This window comes from Hoplias malabaricus, chromosome 1, assembly GCF_029633855.1.
Source record: "Hoplias malabaricus isolate fHopMal1 chromosome 1, fHopMal1.hap1, whole genome shotgun sequence".
Taxonomy (NCBI): domain Eukaryota; kingdom Metazoa; phylum Chordata; class Actinopteri; order Characiformes; family Erythrinidae; genus Hoplias; species Hoplias malabaricus.
This window is the reverse complement of record NC_089800.1, coordinates 70,877,603-70,903,016: the sequence shown is the minus strand read 5'-3', so window position 1 is coordinate 70,903,016 and position 25,414 is coordinate 70,877,603. Positions and strand designations below refer to the sequence as shown.

Genomic DNA, 25,414 nt, shown 5'->3' with positions numbered 1-25,414 from the left:
TCTTCATAACATACAAAATAGAGCAACGTGTCGTTCTTGGTTTTTCTATTGCAGGATTAGAAATGGAAAACCAATTAATGAAAGGTACATGTACCCAGCTGGATGTGTGCACTGTGCTTTTGTAATTAAACATTTTTGTATAAAAAGGTCTTAACTGTCCAACATTCAGATATTTTGAATTCCAATTGCCCCTGCTGGTGTCATAACATATTTAGTGTGAACATATAAATATTTTTAAACTGTTTTCCTTAAAGTTTTTACTCTTTATATTTTTTATCATATTTTGTTTTGGTTTTAAATTTTAAAATTTTACATTTTTTTTCTTTTTAAAATTGGTTTCATTCCATTGTTTCCTCCACACTCACTCTTGTCCTTCCTTTTTTATTTCACTTATTCCTTTCCTTTCTTTTTTAATTTTTTCTTTTGTTACTTACCTGTTTGTTTTCTTTCATTTCTGGTCTTTTCTTTTTTTGCATTCATTCCCTGATCCTAGAAGATTTTAAAAGGTATTTCCTTCAGCAAATTTAGCAAGTATTTTGTTTTATAAGAGAGAACGGAGTAGGGTATAAAATAATTTGTGTAAAAACATATTTTTGAAAACGGTCTGTCATCCTTTTTGCACTTTCTAAACCCACTGACAAGGCTAATAATGTAATAATAATGAAAGGCTAAAAATAGTTTGTCGTCTTTCAGCATTAGCAAATAATGGGACAAAACCACTGTATCACGTCACACATTCTTTTTCAGAAATTCCCCACCTACAAGTTGCATCATCTGAAGGTTGCTTTTCTGGTCTTTAATAAAAAAAAATCTCACTTTGGAGACAGCTGAGGCACTGCTGTAGGAGATGAGCGGTCATGATTACTAAGACGAAACATTGCTTAATTTTTTTCCCAGCGTGCCCCTTTAACGTTTTCACGTCATCGACTACTCACGCGCAACGTAATCAAAGAGGGACACGCGGCCAGGTTGTCACTTTATTAGCCGGATGTATTAAAGAGTAATATTAGCTGGGGGGTTGTCCTTTTTGGGGTGGATTTTTTGGAGTGAATTTCTTGACAAACACGTTAAAAATGACTCCAGTCAGAAGAAGGAATCCGATCTGGCAAGTTAAAGCGAGGTATAACAAATAAACGTTCATGTTATTTTACAGCAAGGTGAATTATATGCTTAGATATGTCTAGAAATTAATTGGTATTTTACAGTAACGTTAATTTTCTTTAAACAAAGGACGTCTGCCATCGAGACTTTTATTCAAAATATTCTCTCACTCAACACTAACCGATGTAAAGCCTAGTTCTAAGGCGCATACCGATACCACTATTCAATAAGTGACTTATGTTCACGTTATTTCTTCTGATTTGTTTGGTTTCTCGTTCGCAGGTTCAGGTTTAGTTTTCTGTTGCACTTTAAAAGGTGGAGTGTTACGTGTAAGTGCTGCGCCATTTAAGAGTAATAATTCATAGTGCAGTACTTAAAGCTCATATTAGTCGTCAGAAATTAGAACTAAATAACTGGGTGGTTAGCATATCGGTAAATGTTGAAAATATACCTATGTAGTTAGTCAGTATTTCACACTTTGACTAGTAAATAAAATAGTGAGGGGAAACAATAATGTCTTATTTAATAATATGAACCAGACAATTATTTATATATAAGCATGACCTAAAAAAGTAAAAGTCTTATTACAAAATGTATACAGACACCACATATTAAGTTAAGTAAGAGATATTTAGCTTTTAAAGATTTGTCGTTCGGTTTTTGCCATCAAACCAGCTTTTCTTTTCCACAGGACACAATAAGAAAGTCAAGAGAATATATAAGGACCTTCAAATACCTGTCCTGAATTATTTTGGCTTCATGTTTCAGTTGAATGTCATGTTGAAAGCTCCTCCATCTCCTCATATTTAGTTTCTTGGTCAGTGAGATTGAGTTCTACTGTAATGCTTCAGTACACTTGCTACAGATGCTCCCACCACAATACTTGACCTCTACGGGATCATACACACAACTCTTTCTCCAAACTTGTCATGCTGAAATAATGCTGTTATTTGGTTCTGTGTCAGTTTGACTAGCGTACATTCATTCTGGTGATACTTCCAATGGTTTTTGTGAACTTTTAACATTAATGTACTGAGTTGTACTGACAAGCATGTTTAAGTTTTTTCGCTGTGGCCTTGTTGGAATACTTAAATTTCAGTGATTAGTAGTCCTTAACAGAACGGCAAGAGTGTGCAAAGCTGTCATCAGAGCAAAAGGTGGGAACTTTGAAGAATTTAGTATAGGTATAAAACATATTCTGGGTTGTTTAACATTTTTTGTTTACTACATAATTCCATGTGTCACTTCATAGTTTTAATGTCTTCCATATTCATTTACAATGTAGAAAACTATAAAAACAAGGAAAAAACATTGAATGAGATGTCCAAATATTGACTGGTACTGTACATTCACAATATGTGTAAAATGGCCCAAAACAAAGGAAACCCTGCCTGAATTGGCGTGTCCAAATGTTAGAATGGTATTGTATGTTTGTATACGTTTTTGTTGATACTTAAGTACATATTCACATATTTACTTATCTTTAATGTAGAATGTACATAGGGAAAAATATTAAATAACAACAACAAAACTGTCAAAGTACAGGTTTCCTCCCACTGTTAGTGGACAAGTCCAGAAGCTGCCTAAATGCTAGCACTAGCTGTTTCCCTGGAAGCTGGTAAACATGCATGTGGCTGCCTGAAGTAAAGGGTGAAATGACCAATGGATCACAATGGTTTGCTTTCAAAACACAGTATGACAATTGCTCTTTCTTTTGTCGTGGGTGTTAATCTGTCTATGTTTTCAGCAGGTAGTGGGCGGGCCTGAAGAAACAACTTTGCACACACATCCACCACCTGGTGATATACCTCTAAAATGAAGCTCCCCAAGCTGGCCTTCATCTTTCTGCTGCTGGGCTGTGTGGTGGTCTACCTCACTTACGTTAAACGGCGTTTTGAGAGTAAGACTTCGCCACTGTCCCAGCAGCCTCTACAGAATCCATCCAGAGAAGATCATCGTAAACTGCCCACATCAGCAGAAGTAGTTGGGGAAAATTTCCAATACGGGATCATGTTCGACGCTGGAAGCACTGGCACCAGAATCCATGTCTTCCAGTTTCACACAGAGCCTAATGGTATGGTTCGACTTACATAATATATTGCTATTACAGTAGTCCGTAGAAATATATTTATTTACTTATGGAACTTTGATATTTGTAAGAAGGATTCATGAGGCCATTATCCTACCACAGAATTATCATTCATGAACATGAAATACTACATTTTGTACTAAGATACAGCTTAAAAATGGTGATTTTCTGGTTAGTATTAAAATTGTGATTATCTTCTATAAAATAAGCCCCACAATTTTTTCTACCAAGAAACAACAATTTTGTTCCAGGTGAACTTTAAAGATGTGTCAGACCACCAGCTCACACACTCTGTGTTAACAAGTAAAATTTTTCTATTTAGAGTATTGTGAGGACAACACAGAATATCACTGAACATCTCCTGCAATTTGAAAATTGCATGCTTTCCAAAATGTGTTTTGAATGAAAAAATCAGGGCCTGGAGCTTGCTCACTGGCTTTTTTGTAGTGTGTTTAATGCATAAATACTTTTCTGTTTTAATAAGTACAGAGAAGTGCATCAACATTATTGTCTGTGTTCTACACGTGTGGCAATTTTAAGACATCCTCAAGCCAAGGTGCTGCCAGAAAGTGGAGACTAAATACGTAAATACATGGCAGAATATAACAGGGTTTTGCAGGCCCTAATTAATAATTAATTTGTTTTAGAATACCTTAGTAAATATGACATTATCTTAAAGGGGACATACTGTGAAACAAAATACATTGTTGGCGCATTAACACATCAATTTGGGAATCTGGAGCTCCTACCAACCCACGGACTGTGAAGTAAATGCACCCAGTCTGTTTTTTTTTCTTGTTTTGTTTTGTTTTTTGTTCTGGCCAAGTTAGAAAACATGGAGTAAAATGAGTTGTTCTGATGTTGGTGCTGAATTTTACATGGAGTTCAGAGACTTTAGATCTATCCCTCATCTGAGTCTCCACAATCATAGCACTGGACGCGCATTAATGTGAGAGCGTAACATAGATTAAAAACAGTGGATGAAACATTGCTGTGGTTTTTGATCCTTGTGGTATTGGACCAAAGCATGTCATTACAACCTCAGAACTCTGTTGACTTGTGGAAATTAGGGAAAAATATGTCCCCTTTGAATTCCGATGAAAACTTGGAAGATGCACACAGATGCTGCTGTATTTACAATGCAAACATTGTTTAAGTTTTATCATATGTTGACTATTTCTATAAAGATTATATATGGACACTAAGCTGCAGAAGCAGCCTGTTTTTACTGATGTCACACACAAACAGATAAAAGATACCATGTGTAAGGAATAAAGAGAGGCTGATAATGGTAATGGTAAAATGAAGTACAGTATACCAGTCAAAAGTTTGGACACATCATCTCATTAGTCATTGGTGGAGCTGAGCTATTCACTGTACAGAACTGTGGTCTCAAACACACGAAGAAGGCAATATGTGTTCACTCATGGTTATAATGTCTTCCATATTCACTTACAATGTAGAAAATAAAAAATAATAAAGAAAAAACATTGAATAAGATGTGTCCAAACTTTTGACTGGTACTGTACATTCACAATATGTGTAAAAGGAAACCCTCCTTGAGTGGGCATGTCCAAACATTTGACTGGTACTGTATGTCTTTTCAGGAGTGTTAAAAACAACAGAAATGTAAGTGGACCTGCAAATGATTAATTTTTGATAGCTTCCCTTTCCATATAACAGTGATGTCAGGAATATGTTAAATCTGGGCAGACACGACTCTTCTGCCTCCAGTTTCTCTGCGTTTATTAGGCTTACCCAACCTTCTGCAACTTTCAGCAGCGCTCTGCCAATGGCTTAGTTATCGCATCATAATATTAAGCTAAATCAGTTAAGTGCTGCTTTGGGCTTTATTGTTAAACCTATGATTGTCATATTATAATGGATGGCAAGCACCTGCCATTTATGTTAATATTTCTGTAAGCCTCTGCTATTTGGCAGACACACACACACATGGTCACACTCACTCCACTTAAGCCTGATGGCAGAGAGAGGTCGATGAAGAGGGAGGTTTTTATCTTGGTCCAAAGTATTTGTTTATATCTGCTATTATATGATTATGCTAAAACTTTGACTCACATAAAAACCCTCACTTTTTTTGCAACATATTCACAGTAGTTAATCAAAATCTCTTAATGTCAAAGTCCTAAATGTCCTCTTTGGCCCAGATTTGGAGCACATGGGTTTTATATAATCTGTTTCCATACTGTTTGGATGGGGTTCTTTTGAATATCATATAAAACGATGATGCCAAATACCAGTTTTCGAAGACCAGAATTTGGTGCTTTTTCAATGGTAATATGGCAGTTCAACTTGTAAATACTTGAAAATTAGCTAATAATGGTCTAACACTGCTCAAGCCAGATACGTTTGTTTTAGAGCTGTCAGAATGAAACGGGTAGGACATGAGGCCTTTAATTTAATCTTTTTTTTTTTTTTTTTTTTTTTTTTTTTGGGCAATCAAAGACATTAAGTCCCCCTTTACTGCCTCTAAGATCCTCTACACTCCTGGAAATCTTTAAACCAGATGTTGGAACAGTTTTGTGAGGACTGGATGGCATTCAGTCAAAAGAGCAGTTGTGAGGGAGGTCATGTACTGATGTTTGATGATTTGGATAGTTTTGGATCATAACCACTACTACAATTCATCCCAAAGGTATTGGATCGAGCTCTATTTCTACAGAGAATACAGTTTCATTCCACGTCCAATTATTCTGTGGTTTATAACGTGCATTCACTTGGCCCTGACCATGGAAACCTTAAGCTTTTGTGCAACTGCTTCAGTGCATCCTATTTTTTCATGTTTGTCTATGGAGATATGGCACTGGCAGAGAGGATTTGGCAATTTTTTCATGGACACCACCCACATACACAGCTCTACTGCTCATCTCACAAATGCATGTTCTGTACAAAGTTGGCACCATTTAAAATGGGAATTAACAGGCTTTCCAAGGGTATAAGATTTGTTGCCAAGAAGCATTGTTACAACAAAGAAGTAATCTACCAAACACAAATTTTCTTACTTTTTGTGCTATGTTTATATATAAATTTCCCTTTGTACAATCTGACATGTTTGTTTTGGGTTTTGTTTTAACAGAGGCTCCAAAATTAACACATGAGACATTTAAAGCAATAAAACCTGGACTTTCAGCTTATGCTGATGACCCAGACAAGGTAAGAAACACTTTATTTTACCTCGTAAACAAATTATTATATGAAATAATAATCGCACCAGAAAAGGTTGCTGTTCACGATTGGGGGCCACGTCACATTACAGAAAAGTAATTGAAGCATTTCCATCACTTCCTTTAAACAGTTCTTGCTTAAGTGGAGATAAAGTACTTGACTGATGGTATAAATGTTTGACTAGTTGAATGAATATTTACCTCACACATCAGACTGACTCTTTGTAGTGTTCGCCTAGGCGTCATAGAATTACGAGAGTATTACACCTAGAAGAACTCATGTGACTAATAGTAAATGAAAGCATACAAGCCCTTTTCATTCCAGCAAAGATACTTTAAAAATAATCTGAATATCATTAACATTAGCATCAATAGCACTTATTTTCACAGCCCACAGACACCAGTTAGCATTGCAAAAACTTTACACCTAAATTAAAAGAAGCAGTAACAACTCAGTACTCTTTACATGTCTGTGACTGACCACTGCTGACTTAAGACTCAAATACAGTGGTATTCCTGTTATCCATATCCATGTTGTTATCCATATCCTTTGTTATGACCTTACTATTAGAAGTCAGTATAACAGTCAGTATATATACATTTACAACTGCACTATTACTATTACCTTCTTCTGTAAGCTAAACTAAATTATGGTGCAGTGATTTTTTTTTTTTTTTTTTTTGCCAATTAATCACATTGTCTTGGACTAATGTGGATTTTGGCTGCTGTTTTACAGAGTAAAGACGGAATATTGCAGCTGCTTGATGTGGCAAAAGAATCTGTACCCGCTGCTCTATGGGGGTCCACACCTCTGGCCCTTAAAGCTACTGCAGGACTTCGACTGCTGCCTGGGGAGAAGGCTTCCCACCTACTCGACAAGGTCAGAGCACCATGTAGCTCTTTAAGCAACATCAGAAATTGGAGATACACTGCATGCCCAATGTTGTAGACACTGCTTTTTATTAGTCAATCCAAATTTAAGGTGTGAACATGTAGAGCACCTGCAAATGAGCCCAATAACAAGCATCAATTAGAGGGGTAAAAAGTCCCAGGCAGTGAAGCAGTGCAGCTTTGTTCTCTTGACCTTTGGAATGAGTTGTGTTTTTAATTCAGAACCCCAGCAAACTGTAAAATCGGACAACTGGGTAAAATAAAATGCAAAATAAAGCAGGGTGTGTTCTCTTTATATTGAGAACATTTTAATTCTAAAAAAATGTAGATAATGTATAAATGTATAATAAAGTGAGTTTTATCACATTTATCACATCGTAATAAAACTCAGCTTTCTGAAAAAAGTGCTGCTAAATTAAATGATAGAATCTTAGATTTTCATTGAAAATTGACAAGTTTTACTGAACTATGAGAGAGAAATAATTACAAACAATTTTACATTGTTTTTTAATATATTAAGTTGCATGGGCGATTTTATTAAAACTTTATATACACAGTCAACATCAAATCCTATGATTCAGGTGCACCCTTACTAGAGACACTGTATTAGTTTGAAATGAAGCACACACTAATATCCATCTCTCTCTTAGCTTGGGCTCTGAAGGTAGTTTAAGTGGTGTTTTCCTGTAGGACAGCCAAGCCTCAAATCTTGGAAGAGGAACAGGTTCTTGCCTTCAGCGTTTGCATGTTTACTCTGGTTTTATTAGACACTGGCATTTGCCTTTGTCATGTTTCCTGCCACCAGTTAAACAGGTTGATCCTGATGTGCAGTGGGTTTAAATGGTTGAGTGAAATGCTAACACAGTTTCTAAGGCTGTACACACCTGTATGACCTTTGCTTGTAAAATTGAATGATTTATTTTTATTAATTTTTTACCCTCAATCTGTCCTTTTTAAAATCATGGTTGGCGCTCAAATAAATATAAAATCTATTAAACAAGTCTCATTAATGTGATATACACATCATCACATAATACTTCATGTGCTCCACTTTTAAAGACATATTTACTCCTGCTCTCTTTTTCAATCTCTTCTTCTATCTTCTTTTTGTACTTCTCTCTCTCTCTCCCTCTGTAGGTGAAGGAGGTGTTTGGTGCTTCTCCTTTCCTCCAAGGGTCAGACAGTGTATCAATCATGGATGGTACTGATGAAGGTATGTGCGTGAATGCTGTATGTTAAACCTCCCATAGAACCAACATGACATGACTTTGGGGTTTTATTCTTATTCCTTTAGAACCTCCGTGGATACTAACAATTCATGAGCACTTCAGGAGTCAAACTTTGAGCTGTCAGTAGCGGTACTTTGGGAATAAATTGCCAGTAACTGTAGGTGTGTTCTATAACCAAATGGTCAGAGTATTGCTGTACATTTAATGAAAAGCCAGAAGATGTAGCCCACAGCCTCACTCAAGTTTTACCATCCAAAACAAAGTAACAAGTTGCTGTTTGAAGATTTATATAATGGCTCCAGCCATATAGATTTTGTGGTATATAATGCATATATGAGGCCTTAATCCAATCCTCTAAAGTAGTTCTCCAAAGCAGTAACGAGTGCAGCGGATAATGTCCCTTCGTAATCTCCGCAAACGGATTATGTTCCATTAATTTGCCAAGCATCAAATGTCATTTTCTTTAAAGAAACATAGCTAAAAAAAAAAAAAAAACTAGAGCCAAGTGTGAGTTTTTTTATTGAGGGGAAAATTGGCAGTTGTGTTAATGAACACCGTTTAGAATATACTTTAAAAGTGAAATCTCTCACTGTTCACACATCATTCAGAAAGGTGTTGGTGGTGGTAGAAAGCAAAACTCGAGTTATGTCTCTAACCAGATTTTCTCTGGGCTGATTACAGCCGAGATTGTGGACTCTCCTGGCCGCCGCTTATCCTTTCAGATTACTGCATCTCTGAATCATAAGGACTTATTGTTAATGCAGGGCCTAAGTGGTATTTGTGAGCTCAGAAGTGGAACGAGTTTATAGCCGCTAAGTGACATTTTGCTCGTTTCCCCAAGTGCCAAAGCCCCAAACTTTCCACATTTGTTGTGAATTTTCAACCACTTCTTAACGATTTAGAAGAGATTTAATGCGAAGATCCTGCCGTGCACTTATGTATCTTCATTAAGCAGCCTTAAGAATGGATACAAAACGTAGCATGTGGTGTGTTGACTATATCAAAACAGAGCTTATGCATTCCATATTGATGGCATTATACTGATTTAAAAAGTTTTAACACACAACACACCAATGTTTATTTTGATGTCTGTTTCTTCATAGGGGTCTCGGCCTGGATCACCATCAACTTCCTATTAGGTAAGTTCTTTACATTTCCTTTAATTCTATGTTTAAAGTAGAAATCAGCCTTTTTAAAAGTAGGAGACTATAGTTTTGAAAATGGTTTTCATTTTTCACATTTTTATTCCTATAAAATTAAATTCATATGAGATCAAATTACTTCATAGTTCCTGAATGAATGTTTATGCTGCATAGAGCATGTCTCCCTCATGGGAGCAGCCATGTTTATTATAGTAGTACAAAACCTCTATTACTGTTAATGATTACCATACTCTTAATAAATAGTTACTGTGCTATTAATTAATGCTTGATGTTTATGTAGTTACTGGGTTCGTGTAACGTTTATCAGTTCAATTTCCTAGTCGTTTGAGGCTAAATACAAATATAGAAATTTGGTTTGAAAACTTAATTTTTTCATTTTTTTAAATTTGGTATAGTATGAAAAAAATGGGATTTCCTTTGTTTTTCCAATTTTCAAAATCAGAATTTCAGAAAAATGGAAAAACGACTCTTTATTCCGTTTTCTCATTTTCAACTTTACTGCAGCTTGTAAGCAAAATGATAGGACTGTACCAACACAGCGAGGTAGACCAACCTGTTGTACCTCTCTGCACATTAACCACAGACTGCCCTCCAAACAGCGAATAATGTTTTCATACTCAGACACACAGTAGCAGCGTCAGCATTTACACAAAACGATTTTACTTTTTAATATCTGGGGCTGTGTGAATTTCATTCATGGGGGGTTTGCTCTCTGGTTTAAGGGTTATAACAATTATTTTTTTGACAAATTAGGATTGATTTTGTGATTAAAAGTCAGCAAATTACATCAAATTAAAGTTTAGAGTCCAGTTTTTTTTGTGCTTTTCCACAAGAAACACTGCTATAGACACACACACAGAAGCCTACGTGGCATGACTTCCGTTTATTGACGTGTAGATGGTTCGACCGCACTGGCTGAGTAAATGCTGACCCTGCTGCTCCATGTGTCTGTGTATAATGTTGGGCCTTAATTATGAAGATGTTATTCGCTGTTTAGTGGAAAGCCGGTGGTTTATGTATGTCTATTGTTTACTCTCAGAGAGCATGTCACCCCCGCTGTGATGGTACAGTCCTTTCACTTTCATCACAAGGCGCAGGAAAGGTGCAATTGACAAAAGAGCCGTTTTTCCCATTTTCCTAAAATTCTGATTTTGAGGAGCAGAAATGAAAAATTAGAAGTCTGGAAAACAAAGGAAATCCCTTATTTTCTTACTATACAAATTTAAAAAATGAAAAACAAATTTAAACCCAATTTTCTATATTTGTATTTAGCCTCAAACGATCAGCATATTGAACTGTTACACTGACCTTACTGCATTACCAAATCCTCTTTTCTGCAGCATTTATGTCCACCCCAAAATCGTTGCTATCCGGGTCATTTTGGTAATTCATTCATTCACGTTGAAGCCCCCTTTATAGACCTTTTACACAGCTTTGGAGTTTGTTCGCTAATGTAACAGATTGAGTTTCTAATGAACTGTTATTGGATTTGTGTTTATGAAACATATCCACTATCATGCCATCACCAGCTTTTTTTCCTCCCTCCCTTTTCAGGTAGTCTTCATAAAGCTGAAGTTCCAACAGTTGGAATGCTAGATTTGGGAGGAGGCTCCACCCAGATCACTTTCTCACCTCAGGATGAGGTGAGACACAGGCACACAAACACACACAGGCTTTGGTTTGCACTGCTTATGAAGAGTTTGAAGTCCAGCAAATAAAAACTTCTTCTCCAAGTGTGTTGAGCCCTGCTAAATTTGACAGCACCATTCATCAGAATCTGTCAGCACACACAGAGTTCCCAGCGGTGATACTTCATAATGAATCCGTATCTCACTTCGCAAACTATGGTGAAAGCCTCCTGTCTTATACTGTAATCTGCAAATGCCCTGCTAATCCTGCAAGCCTGGTAAATAAGGGTTGTTGGACATAGTGAGAGGGAGGCAGGGTGATATTCTTGTTCTTTAACTAGGTCAGAGCATGTAGAGGAGGGATTGAGGACCAATTTATCATGTCATTACCCATCCTCTAGCTTCCACAGACAGGCCGCGTGACAGCTTTGCAGCAAAATTGGTTTTGCGGGTTGCAACTTACTCAGGATTTTCTTCTTACTGTTGTCCATCAGATATTTTTGTTTTTTGTTGCTTGGTTCAATACTAATTAAACTCCATTGTGGAATCATGTAGGACAAGCATCTGGAATTAGAAAACATACTCCGCAGACACTTCCCCCTTTCTTCAGACGCAAATCCTTTACAGCTCAACCACCCAAATATTATGTTTTTTTTTTTTATAGAAAGCTGTTTTGGAGATTTTTCGAATTTTTTATTTATTTTTATTTTATTTTTTTTTTATTTAAAAATCAAACGTAGTCCATTCAAAGTTATCCTAACATTATTAGAAAAGATGTAGGTGAAAAATGATTATTTCATCATTTTAAATATTCTATCACAATATACAAATGCGCTTTGATCAAAATTAGAGAACAGTAATATTTGTGGAAGAAAAGCTTACAAAATTCTGTTTTATTTATTTATTTATGTTATGGTTTTCAAAAATTAGTACAAAGCACAGAGGCCTCTGCTTTGAATGTTTTCAGGACATCTGCACGTGATGCCATCAGTTTCCCACTAGGGGTGGGCGATATGGCCTTAAAATAATATCGCAATATTTCAGGGTATTTTCATGAACGATATCTTTGGCGATATGACAAAACAATGAAAAACACTTTTATTAATTTCAAGAACACACTATTGCAACAAAAAAAGCTATATTAATATGAATTATATTAAATAAATGTTATATTTATTACAAATATTAAATGGTTTTATTTATTAAAAAGATTTATTTTTCCTACAAATGTAAGTTCAATCATTCAGAGACGGTTTCCACCAAACTTCACTGTGCCTAAACGACTCATGTAAAGAATATATTTCATATTATGGCTAATTGTATGATGTTGTTAAGTAAAAATATTAGAATATATCAATATTAATTGTTTTAAATCATTTTAAAAATTATGATGATGATGATTTCCCACACTACTCTGGTTGGAATTTTTTACATTCTTCTTTCAGTACCTCCACAGTTCAGTAACAGTAGTGGGCTTCTGAGCCATTTCTTTGTTGCTTATGATCTTCCAAAGGTTTTCAACTGGGTTCAGATCAGGGCTCGGAACATTTCATTAATTCACCTTCAGCAGCTTCAAGGATGTGATTTGTCCATTTTGCCGTGTGAGAGGAGACAGAGACTTGAATGAAAAACTGCTGGTTATTGAGATCACAAGGAAGGAAACCACTGATAATAATGCCATGTAGCCATATAGCACGCCAGAAATCCTCCTGAAGAACACATTCCACAAGCTATAGTACTTTCTCCTGTGAACTTAACTGACTTCTTAACACACTTTGGTTAGGTCTTTTCTGAGTTGGATATTCAACCTGTTTCTCATCTCACCCAACTTAATTAAACTTGTCCTCCTGCTGCTGTGTTTAACAGTTTCCACATTAAAGATAATTTAAAACTAGCACTAGGGCCAGATTAGCACTAGTAACTGGAGTTTCCATAAGTGTACTCAAATTATCATCACAGTGTTCTATAATTGTGAATGCTGAATATATATTTTCTAATTCTCCACAGAAAACCATCCAGATGGCACCGATTGATTACGTGACATCGTTTCAGATGTTCAATACTAGCCACGCCCTCTACTCACACAGGTAAAGTGGGTGGGTCTTGGGGTGTCCTGTGAGGGCAATATTGTTGTAAATGATAATAAGTGGAGCACATGAGCACGGCTTTGAATCACACCTGTCTATTCATGTAGAACATGTGTTAGCAGTCAAATATTTGGGAGGTATTAGCATGCATGTTTTTGTGAAGTATTTAACTGGAAATGGAAAATATTTCAAGGTCTGTTTATTTGAACAGGAAAATAATGCATCAATGCATTTTTTGATAGTAAATAATTAACCGTTTGGAATTAAAATCAGAACAAATCCTGTAGTGCCTAGAAATTTCCACAATCAGTGCTGTGTGTACCTTTTTGTTTTTGATTAGTTTTGAATCCTGCACCCTGCTTCTTAATGACCACCACGCAAATCTTTTAGCTCTGTCATTAGACTAGATATCTGTGTTCCTCAAATACGGTTTGGTGTGTGTGTGACAGCGAGTGAGAGATAAAATGTGCGTGTGTATCCCAGTTCCCTCTGTCATGATTAGAGCATAAGCACTCAAGCTTCCAATTAAAGTGTCTGAGCAGGACCTTAGATTACTAGATTACTGCTTTTCACAGGGATCTTCTAATGATCCCTCGTACGCATGGCGTATTCCAATAAAGCTCTAAATCAGGCTGACGGCAGACTTCGATTTAAATGAAGTGGACTTATTGACATCCCTGTGTCCATGTTTAGCAAACGTAACTTGTATAGTCTCTATTAAAATTATAGAGTTGTGTTGTAAACTTGTCTTCTGGTGGTTTCAAAGTGAAGAGAGGAGACCAGTCTGGATATAATGATGTTTATTGAGCGCTCTGGTTGAATCTCAGAGTGATCTAATAGTCTGTGAGAGGCACACATCTTTATCTTTATTTTGCAACCTTACACATGAATTGATCGTAAACAGGATCTGAAAATCATTAAGATCATTTGTCAATGATCTTAAGGCTGAATGGCATCAAATTCTCAAAGCAATATTTCACCATGGCATTCGGCCTACAAGCATAAAGTCTTCTCAGAAGAGCACAAGCAGACTCACCAGCGATATCCTTCATTTTAGATGTTTGATGAGCATGTGTCTGCAAACCTTTGACCACAAAGTGCATAAGCATCCATCCATCCGTTCATTATCTGTAAGTGCTTATCCAGTTCAGGGTCGCGGTGGGTCCAGAGCCTACCATCATTGGGCGCAAAGCAGGAATACACCCTGTCCTTTACAGGGCAACACACACACACTCAATTTTGAGTCGCCAATCCACCTACCAATGTGTTTTTTTGGACTGTTGGAGGAAACCGGAGCACCCGGAGGAACCCGGAGGAGCACCCGGAGGAAACCCTCCCAGACACAGGGAGAACACACCAAACTCCTCACAGACAGTCACCCGGAGCGGGACTCGAACCCACAACCTCCAGGTCTCTGGAGCTGTGTGACTGCGACACTACCTGCTGTGCCACCGTGCCGCCCCACCTCTAACATTTATTGAAATGTCATCCTTAATCTTACTTTTGTTTTTGATTTCGATCAAAATAAAAGGAAAACAATCAATCAAATTTGCATTCTATTTTTTGTTGTTTATTTATTCCAAATACTGAAATTAAAGAGAATTACTTATTTTTTTTTTTATTTTTTTTTTTTCTTTAGCTACCTGGGTCTGGGTTTGATGTCGGCTAGGCTGGCAGTGCTGGGAGGGATTGAGGGACAGCCTGGTATGTGCTCTTCAATCTCCACTCATCTTTGGCTTTTAAAGACCTCATTTCCCCCGATAAATAAGCCATTATCTAATCTCTTAATAACACTGAAGATTAATTCCTTGGAGGCCAGCTGTTGCGCTGATTTAGCGAGGGGTTTGAGCTCCAAGAGAAACAGCCCTCACTGCTGGGATTTGCATTCATACTCTTTACATTTTAATTAGATTTTTTTTACATTGTTATTGTTGTTGTTATTATTATTATTAAGTTTTGTTTTTTTGGAGCTTCTTCTTATGTAACTCTATCCACTGTCCTGCTGCTGTATGTTTATAGGTATTTGTTTTCAATGTGTACATTTGCGTTGGTCACTAGATGGCGCGATTTAGCAGTCTCTGTAAAGTCTTTTTTACATTTTTATAGACCACAGGTGGGCAGTATTCTGCCACTGTGACCACTGCTCTGTCCTGAAATGTGTATTCTACAGTATTATTCTACAGACAAAAGCTTGTAGGGACCACTTATAGTTCAGTGGAAGATGCATAGATTTCTGGCACAGATGTAGAAAAACACTGTACACCATATAAAGTCACCTTGCTCAATGCCAAGTGTGGGCAAAAGAGGTTCGAAGCCCACTAACATTGGGCTTTGTAGCATTTGACAGCTTTATTAGACTACATTGAAATAATTAGGTATAGTATCAAAGGAAAGAAAAACTTTACACATGGATTAAGCCTAGCCTGGGGCTCAAAATATAAAAAGTCTTCTTTATTTTTAATGCTGGGATGTGAAACTGGGCTTTGTGTACTTTTGGTTTTTGATGATGATTATTATTCCCTCCAGTTGCAGGCAGTCAGGAGCTGGTCAGTCCTTGTTTGGCTCCAGATTACACAGGAGAATGGGAGCATGCAGAGGTCGTCTACAAGTTGAAGGGGCAGAAAGCCGGTATGTGAAAGTGTCCTCCCCAGTGACTCAAAAACTGGCAGTGCCACCAGTGGCCTAGTTCCAATTCAACTTACTTCTATGTCACTTTCCTTTTTTTTAAAAAAAAAAAAAGACTCTCTTTTATACTGGAGTAAATGAACTATGCTTTAGTTGTATTCAGAAATGAAAAAAATGATTTATTAATTTTAAACATATTCTTGGGAACAGACATAAACATAAACAGTGGCTGGCTGTTTCATAAACATTTCCTCTAGTGATGTACGGTTCCGAACCAAAACAGTACCGGCTGTATTAGGTTTTTATAAAAAGATAATTATATAAGTGCATATGTTTATCATTGCTGGTACAGCTGTTCTACACATTATTTTTTCTATTTTACTTATTATTCTCCAGCTGCTGTTTATATGTGTGACATGCTTAACTCATTAAAGCTTTAAAACAATTTTGTACCAGAGGAGCCTTTTTTTCAAATAACGTATTCTATTTAGTTTGTTGTGGACATTAAACCTGTCTTTTGAGAGTTGAATTTTCTTCAGTTTTGAACTAAGATAAAAATCAAAATATGGCCACGAAGCGAGAACAGTACAGAACCCTAAACAGGGTGAATGACGTTGCATCTTATTCCTATGAAAGTCAGGCTGTGTGGCTTGAAACTTATTGCTTTTGTTTTTTTGTTTTTTGCTTGCTGTGTCTCAGGAGAGCCCATCTATGAGTCATGTCTGAGCAAAGTGGAAAAGATGATCTATAAACGAGTGCGGAAAGCAGAGGAGGTGAAAAACATGGAGTTCTATGCCTTCTCTTACTACTACGACCGTGCTGTTGATCTGGGCCTAATTGGTAAGTTTCAGATATCCTTGAGAAAAAATAATGATCTCTAATCGTCTACAGATTATGCATTATTTGGTTAGGAGCAATATACCAGTCTAATCACCTTACATACTAAAACTAATGCGGTATCAGGAGTCTTAATAGTGTTCCTGGCTAAGCCGGGAAGCTGTGATATCACCCACCATGCAATTTATCCAACATTTGTATTGAAATATTTCTACAATACATTGTTATTGTCCCAAACACACTTTTATCCTTGTCTCAGATGAGAAGACGGGAGGCTCCATCACAGTAAACAACTACATAGAAGGTGCCAGAACAGGTACAGCTCTCTGAGGTTTGCTCTTTTTAAATTTATAAAAGTGTGTGGTTATTAATATGAGTAAACAGTGTATGTTTATTAAGAAGGCATTTGTGTGTAGCATGTGGGAACATGGAGGCTGGTGTTGGGGAGAATCCTTTCCTTTGTCTGGACCTCACCTATATCTCAGTGCTGCTGCAGGAGCTGGGTTTCCCTCAAGACAAAGAGTTTAAGGTGCACCACACACACAAACACAAACTTGACTGAATTCTTATAGCGAAAGCAAAAAATGACATAGCCGTCCAGACTTTTCCTCATATTTAATAAATCAGCCAAATCTGCTAATGGAAGTTTGTTTCTTTCGTTTTTCATAAATCAGCATCATGCAAAGTTTGACTGAAGCAATTTCACATTTGCCTCGAACCATGCAGGAGTTATTTAAGGTGGAATTATGCATTGAGGTGTAACCAAAGCCATTCTCAGTGGTTTGATGTGAAGTGGTTTATTGAAGAGCAAGTTTCTTTACAGTGGTGATGATAGGAACCAGATGTCACACTCTCCAAAAATAATACCACCATTTTATTTACTATCCACACCCACCAGTGACATAAACTTGTCTACAAATTTGTTATGAGATGTTTATAATAATTAGAGTGGTAAATTTAAAATGGTATTCTTATTCTTTGTTTTTTCACAAATGCTTCATAGCAGACCACTCTCAATGAGCTTGTGTGATTTCAGGAAAAGACCTAAAAACACACTATTTTCTCTGCATTTTTCTAGCAGTTTCACAGTATTATATTTTTAGGCATTTGCAAGAAACTAATGGTAAATTTCTCATTATATGTTAGCTACTTTAGTCTCTTTCTTTCAAAGAAAAATCTCGGCCCTTCAACAGCTGTGTGTTTTAATGTCTTATGTAGTCAGGCCCTTTATCTAGAACAGAAACTGATTATTTATTTATTTTTATTGCAGCTGGCCAGAAAAATAAATGATGTGGAGACTAGCTGGGCTCTGGGTGCCACATTCTACTACATTGAATCTCTACGTGCTCATTAACTGTCAAGAGTCCTGGATGTGCCAGTGTGACAAGCTGCTGCTCTTAGCCCAGGAAGAGCTAAACCTGAATGTGGTTAGACAGATCTCCATCGTATTTCCTCACACTGAGTCTCTGATCTCTGTCTTAAGATGGTTGAAATCATAACGAATCAAGCGCTAACATCCTGGGGCCAGATTCAAGTTTGCCAATTTTGTTTTTATTATTTATATATATTTGTTTTTTATTATTATATATTTTTTTTGTACTTTCACAATCAAGAAGTAAGCATCATAAAATTCTCCATAATTTTTGCAATTTAAATATTTTAATATTTTATGCAAAAGCCAATTTTAAACAGTTGTAGTTCTGACGATTCAAATATTTATGTTAAAGTATAATTAGATAGACTTTTATATAAATGTTTAATAGAATTAAATAAAACAGCCCCTGTCCCAGGACAGAGAAGAGCCACAAGGCCAAGCCAGTGAAATGCTTATAAGCAATGCATACACACACACTTGTGCTAAAACAGATTTATGAATGTGATTTAAAAAAAATACTATTTAACTGTGGACAAGTGAATCATATCAGATTTGTAATTTCTATGTCACAGCTGTTGAATGAACATTTTTAAGTTCTCTGTGCACAGAAGACACCATCTTTAAAAAACCTAGTTTAAATTGTGGTTCCCAGCCCCTGAATATAATCTCTCCTTATGATCTAAGATTCTTGTCGATAAAGGAAGCCTCCAAAAAATCCTTTATCTGAGAATGTTTGTCAGCTCCTAAGACTGCATTTAAGAACATACTGGAGAATCTCTCAATGAGTTTTGTCTCGATATTTTGGGAGAGATTTGTTTCGAGAAGCTTTCATGAATCTGGCTTTGGAGTTATTTATCAGAGAATAAGAGTGCTAGTGTCGGATGAAGGAAAGAAACGGGTCATATATCTGCACCCTTACTCTCTGAATATATTATCATTTAATATTTTTTATTATGGGATTGGTCGGTCAAACAATGCAACTTGCAACTTTTTCAAATCCCACAGGCTAGAGCCTACATAATCAAGTTATCAGATGTTCTACAGCAGGACACACTCACTTTGTATTTTAAATGATATGGCATTAATTGTTCTTAATCTTATCTAGGGTTTTGGACAAATAAGGAAACAGAATTCACAGAATTCAGCTTGACTTTAAATATTTTTAAATAATTCAGAGAAAGGCAAGAAGCATTGAAGTACACACACACACACACACGTATTTATTTTTTTTTTACTTTACACATTGTTGGAAGGAAGCTAGTAGCCAAGCACACACACTTTAAACAAACATATCACTGTTGTTGGGACAAAGTCACTTCACCTTTTTTTTTTTTTAACATCATTTATAAAAGTCAGCTGCTTTCAAAATTTCATGATGAACGGAATAATAAAAATAAAACAAAATAATAAATAAATTAATAATATATTAATAATAATAATTATTATTAATATAATATATAATTTAAAAAGCCAGTATAGAAAAGCTCTTGTTTTCAAATAACTTCCATTGAAATTCAAGAATTGTATTTCATTTTTCTGTGAAGTTAACCTTTTGGAGATTCAAGGTTTGGTCCTCACAACAGCAATACACTAACGGTACATAAATGTTTGCCACCAACACTTACGGGCAGTTCCACTGTCTTATCGAGTTTTCTGCATCGTGTACTGGTTCATTTGTAAACAAAGACGCTCAGAGTAGTTTGATGTGAAATTCTGATCATCTTTCTTTTGGAAATGTTTTGCCTTATAGTGCAATGTATTCACAACTATTTCACATGACATTGTCAGGAGCTTTTGGAGGAAGACGCCTGGTTCCTGTTACCTCCCCTGTGAACAGTTCTGACTGGAAGTCTCTTTAGAACAGAAATTTGCATCTAACTCTTGATTTATTTACATCTTAACCATTTAGTTTTGCAGAAATTCTTTAAAAACAAATTCAGTGGATTTCCCATTTAACTCTGGAATACTACACACACACACACACACAAATGTGTCTTTATGTCACTCCATGAGCCAGTGTTGTTTTATACTACTGGTTAATTGTGCTCTGGGAAACTTGGGGCTCTGTTTACACCTGGTCACTTCATATGACTAATATGAGGGTTGATTCCCGATAAGATGTTAGCCACATGCGTTTATGCTTTGTAGTCAAAGGTGTCTCCCATTAATCTGATTGAAATATGTGGGACTGAAAATGCAATTCCACTCATCGCACAGCAACTGGTAGTTGATCTTTTCAGTAGATTGTACTGGGAGGTGTCCTGAAGTGGTTTGAGCAACTGAATCTGTATCTGTTTTAATTGTGTCTTGGGTGCATTTTCATGCTGTCCACCTCATCCGCAAATAATCCTGATACTTTAAATGGATGAAGTGCCCAGGTGTAAACAGGGTCATATGTCTCTTGTATGTATCTTGATTGTATTTGCCATGTTTGACATTAACTTTATACAGAATGTGAGTAACTACATACCTCTTCCCCATTGAATGTTCTTGGTTTTCAATGTGTTTCATGCTTTGTTAAATCTTTGTTTCTCTGAAGGATGGAATGTACTGATTGGTGAAATGGTGAGGGTTCATGTGTGTTTGTAATTTGATGAAGCATGCCACAATGTATTGTTGGTGTAATGTTTTGATTTATAAAAGTCATATTAAGTCCATCTTTGTCTTCTTCAAATGGTTCTTTTTTTTAATACGGGCTATAGCCATAATTTTCTGGACACCTGCGCATCCAACATATTTTTGGAACCTAGGGTATTAATAGGGTGTGTGTGTGTGTGTGTGTGTGTGTGTGTGTGTGTGTGTGTCCTATTGCAGCAGTAAGAGTTTCCCCCTTTAAGAAATCTAAACACCTGTTATTGAAACTTTTGTGTGAGTATTCTGTTGCCACAAAACCGCAAGAACATTGGATTAGTGGCATGCATGATTTGTTCTGGATCATAATCACTCCAAGGGATCCTACAGGTGCGGGATGGAGCTCCATCAATCCAGAATACACTAGTCCACAGCTTCATTGTGAGGTTCTTAGACAAGTTTACCCTTCTAGATCACACTTGGAACTGGGCACCTTTCTGTTCTATAGAAACACGCTGCCTCCTCACAGAGCTCAGTCTCAGCCCACAGTACGTGTTGGCAGAGCAGATTTTATAGGCTGCAAACATTAATGTCTTTTTACATTCCTTTTCTCAAGCAGAATATGCACCATGAAAATATTGCACCATTTAATGTAAAAATGATCATTCTGCCAGTGACGACAACACAGTGGCACCATTAATAGAATGAAAATGTATGTGGACACATGAATGTTATTGCTATCCTCTAGTGGTGGACAGTAAGGAAGTAAATGTAATTTTTTTACTGTACATATGTGCTTTTTTCATGTATCTGTACTTTATTCAAGGATTTCCATTTTGGGCTGCTACTTATTTTAACTCCACTACATTTCAAAGTCCAATATCTTACTCCACTACATTATGAAAATCTGCCGTTACTTTTTGGTTTATGTGCAGATAAAACCGTAACGTATCTGAACAAACCTCTGCTCCACACAGCTCTCTCCATGTGAGACACAGCGACTCCATTGCTAAAAGTCGCCGCTAAAACAATAAGACCAAAGGTAGGATTTGTTTTTATCAACTATTTTATGAATTTTAAACTGTAAGTAATCACATTCAGTTCTTAAAACCGTTATTAATTACCAAATGACTTGTACCATTTATTATTTTGCTGTATTTAAGTCATCAGTAATTACTATTCATTCCTATACACGGTTTACGGACCTGTAGATGTTACAAATCACTCAGTGTTGGTGAGAGTTAGTTGGAGATTTATCAAACACAATACATGAATCGAGGTCAAAACCTGAAGAAATATTCCAAAACCCAAAAATCAGTAGAGAGAGAAGTCAAAGACAAAACCAAATGTCAGGCAAGACAAACAAAACCGCAGCCTGTTTAAAATACAGGCGTCTCAGAACTGTAGAAATCACTCAAAGCATGTAAACTCTGCAACTATGTAGACAAAGCAAAGAGCTTAAAGGAACACTATTTTACCATACATTTACAGCTTTAAAATTGTGATGTTTCATTGATCAGTAATAGGGAGAATAGAGCTTCTGTTGTTGCTACACTGGGCTCAGCACTTCAAAAACTGCACTATGTATCTTTTGGAAGAGGGTAGGTAACCACCCCTTTCCCTCCCCTCCCTACCAATTGCTGTGTTGTAAAAGTTAATTGCACTAGGGGGAGCTCCAGGAGCAGAAAATAACGCCACATCTTGCCTAGAATTCTTAAATGAGTAAATAAAACTGATGTATAAGTGTCCCATTCATTCATTCATTCATTCATTATCTGTAACCGCTTATCCAGTTCCGGGTCGCGGTGGGTCCAGAGCCTACCTGGAGTCACTGGCGGGAATACACCCTGGAGGGGGCGCCAGTCCTTCACAGGGCAACATAGACACACACACATTCACACCTATGGACAATTTCCAGTTGCCAATCCACCTACCAACGTGTGCTTTTGGACTGTGGGAGGAAACCGGAGCACCCGGAGGAAACCCATGTGGACACGGGAAGAACACACCAACCTCACAGACAGTGGGAATCGAACCCACAACCTCCAGGCCCTTGGAGCTGTGTGACTGCTGTGCCACCGTGCCGCCCTAAGTGTCCCATGCTTGTATCGCTCTGCAAAAACACAGCCAAACACTATGGCTTCAACCCTATGTAGTGGTATTATTTCCACGAATCTTTAAAGTGCACTATTTAGGGAGTGTAATGTAGAGGAGTTAATATTTCGCTGCCGTTGTATGCTTAGCTGAACCTATGTGTGCTTTTAGGTCCTTTAGACCTTTATTTGCTACACAAAACATGGGAATTTCTTTTTTAATTCATCCGAGAACTTACATTTACGTTTCGGCATATCTGCACGAGCTGAGGGTGGGTACGAGGTTTGCCTGACGTAAACAAGGACTACTGACGTGCAGACTGACCAAATGTTTACAGAGAAGGTTATTGACCAATAACGGTAACTCTACAGTCAGGCCGTCCAATCAGAAGATTTTAGGCTACTTCACCACGCCCCCTTCTCACTCAAGCGTACCAATCGGAGTAGGGGAGGGCGGGACTAGTTTGTGAACGAAACGCTTCTCGAAATTCTATGTAAGCTCTAGAAAAACAAAATCCCGGACGTTTGTGAAATTCCGCCCGGACATTTTTTTTAAGTCTAAAAAAGAGGACATGTCTGGGTAAAAGAGGACGTCTGAAAAGAGGAGTGAACTTAAATGATGAAGATGGGCAAAACGGACAGTTTGTGAGTTACATGCTCAACCATTAATCAACACTTAATTATTCAAACTTTATTTCCATTCTCTTTAGAAATATTCCTAAGAACAAGTAAGAGTTTACACAGGGACAGTAATGTTTTGAACAGGCATTCTCAGTTTTAACCATTCTAAACATTAAAATATTCACTGTGAATTCACACAGTACTAAACCATTTCAGGAAGCCCCTGATAATCTGAGAAAAGCACTTGTTAAACACCAACACAAATACTGGAATTCAGGCCGCTTTTTTCAGAGGAATGCGTCGCACCACTCGGTTAGACACTGCGAGCAGGACACCGCCTGCCGGGAGTTAGCGCCGCTGGTGTCCTTCAGCCACTCGATAAACAGCTCTTGGTCCTTCCTCAACAACAGGAACTGGCCCAACACCACAAACGCCTGCAGATGGGGAAATATTAACGCTTAGAATCCAGTCTAAAGCTTAAAAAAAAAGTAGCTCTTTTATGTTATTAGTCTTTAGTTTATCAAGGAACCTTATTACCAAGAACATGGTATAAGCATTGGGTGAGGTTATATCTCATATATAAAATTAATCCCTTTATCCTCACTTTATCAAATCCTTGGTCCTCCAGTTTCTTTCCAAGTACTTCCCCGATCCCAGACAGAGCTGTGACAGGTTTGTCACCCATGGGTTCTGCCACAAAATCTCTGTGTTTCTGGGATGTGGTCGACATCGCAGAACATCCAGTTGTATCTCACTTGTAGGTACTGCAGTTTGTCCTCTAGATGTGAGGAGACAGAAACTAGTTAACTGCACTGGCAGATCTAGCACACCACTGGTAGGAAACAGTGTAGGAAGCAAAGGAACTAGACCCCAAATATATTTGGGATGACTCAGAGTGATCCAGAGCTGATCATCCAACCTCATTACTTGATCTAAACTCTGTGGCTGCACACAAATTAAACCCTCTCAGAAAATATGCCAAGGTCTGGTAAAAAGACTTCATAGAAGAGTAGATGTTGTTACTACAGCATAGGGGCATACATTACCAATTAGTTCCTTAATTTGAGAAGACATTTTGGACAAACTAGCAACCACAAAAGGTTTATAAATGCTTTAAGTTGAATGTGGACCAGAACAAGAGTTCACATCCTCTGCATTAATAGCTTTGATTGTACACAATTGTAGAATAGTGAAACATTATAGTAAAAACATTTTCATAATATAAAAGCCTTATTTTCTAGGCTACGTGTACTTCTGCTGGAGTCATCATTTCACTGTCATTAAACAGCTTTTTATTTTCAGTTTTGGAAACAGTTACTCACCACAGATTTCTGAATTCTTCTAGGAAGCAGGCTTTGTATTAAAGTACATGGCTGCTTTAGTTCATGTTCATAAGCCTGCAAGTAAACACAGCATTAAAAGAGTTGACGCTTTTAACTTTCTGTCCTGCTTCTCTTACCAGTGCCCTTACATCACCTGGGGGTAAACCCTAATCAATTAACAAGGGCAATTATTAGCTCCCATGGTGCTTTGTTTCTAATTGGCTGAAACGACCCAAATAAAAACCAGTTTGGAGTTTGTTTGTGTTCACGTATGCAGCTCAGGTTTATATGCAAATTTACCCATGAGCCAAAACATTAAAATAACCTTCTTGCTGGGGTTCAGTGTATTTTATGTGAAGGAATGTCTTTCAGTTTTCTGGCTAAACTGACACACTGCTTTGCGGTATATCACACAATGATTCACTTTTTAATATCATCTACAACTAAAGAGAAAATCATATATTTTTCCTTATTTGCAACTTGATGTTTCCTACTTGTTACGTACTCAGACTCGCTGTCAACTTACAGCCAATCACAGAGTCGCTCTCCTGACTGACGTCCCGCCCACCAAATGAATATTCTCCAGGAAGTTCTGAT

General features: G+C 37.1%; 2 protein-coding genes across 3 annotated transcripts; one reads left to right on the top strand and one right to left on the bottom strand.

Annotated features, from left to right (window-relative positions):
- Positions 1–994: 994 nt before the first annotated feature.
- On the top strand, positions 995–20,861 carry entpd6 (ectonucleoside triphosphate diphosphohydrolase 6). 2 transcript variants are annotated; one of them, XM_066672670.1, is made up of 14 exons: positions 995–1,120; positions 2,849–3,175; positions 6,288–6,364; positions 7,112–7,255; positions 8,404–8,479; positions 9,599–9,634; positions 11,213–11,301; positions 13,294–13,373; positions 15,013–15,077; positions 15,900–16,001; positions 16,698–16,838; positions 17,095–17,151; positions 17,252–17,364; positions 18,106–20,861. In XM_066672670.1, the coding sequence occupies exons 2-14, from the start codon at positions 2,917–2,919 to the stop codon at positions 18,187–18,189; spliced, it is 1,323 nt and encodes a 440-aa protein (XP_066528767.1). In that variant the 5' UTR covers positions 995–1,120; positions 2,849–2,916; the 3' UTR covers positions 18,190–20,861. The 2 variants fall into 2 exon arrangements, with proteins under 2 accessions (XP_066528767.1, XP_066528777.1); XM_066672680.1 differs by having other exon boundaries at positions 1,005–1,120; positions 2,852–3,175.
- Positions 20,862–23,550: 2,689 nt separating this feature from the next.
- On the bottom strand, positions 23,551–24,974 carry LOC136708248 (barrier-to-autointegration factor-like). Its single transcript, XM_066682655.1, has 3 exons — positions 24,818–24,974; positions 24,100–24,273; positions 23,551–23,929 (listed from the first exon to the last, which is right to left on the bottom strand). Exons 2-3 carry the CDS (start codon positions 24,223–24,225, stop codon positions 23,783–23,785), a joined length of 273 nt encoding a protein of 90 aa, XP_066538752.1. The 5' UTR covers positions 24,226–24,273; positions 24,818–24,974; the 3' UTR covers positions 23,551–23,782.
- Positions 24,975–25,414: the final 440 nt, after the last annotated feature.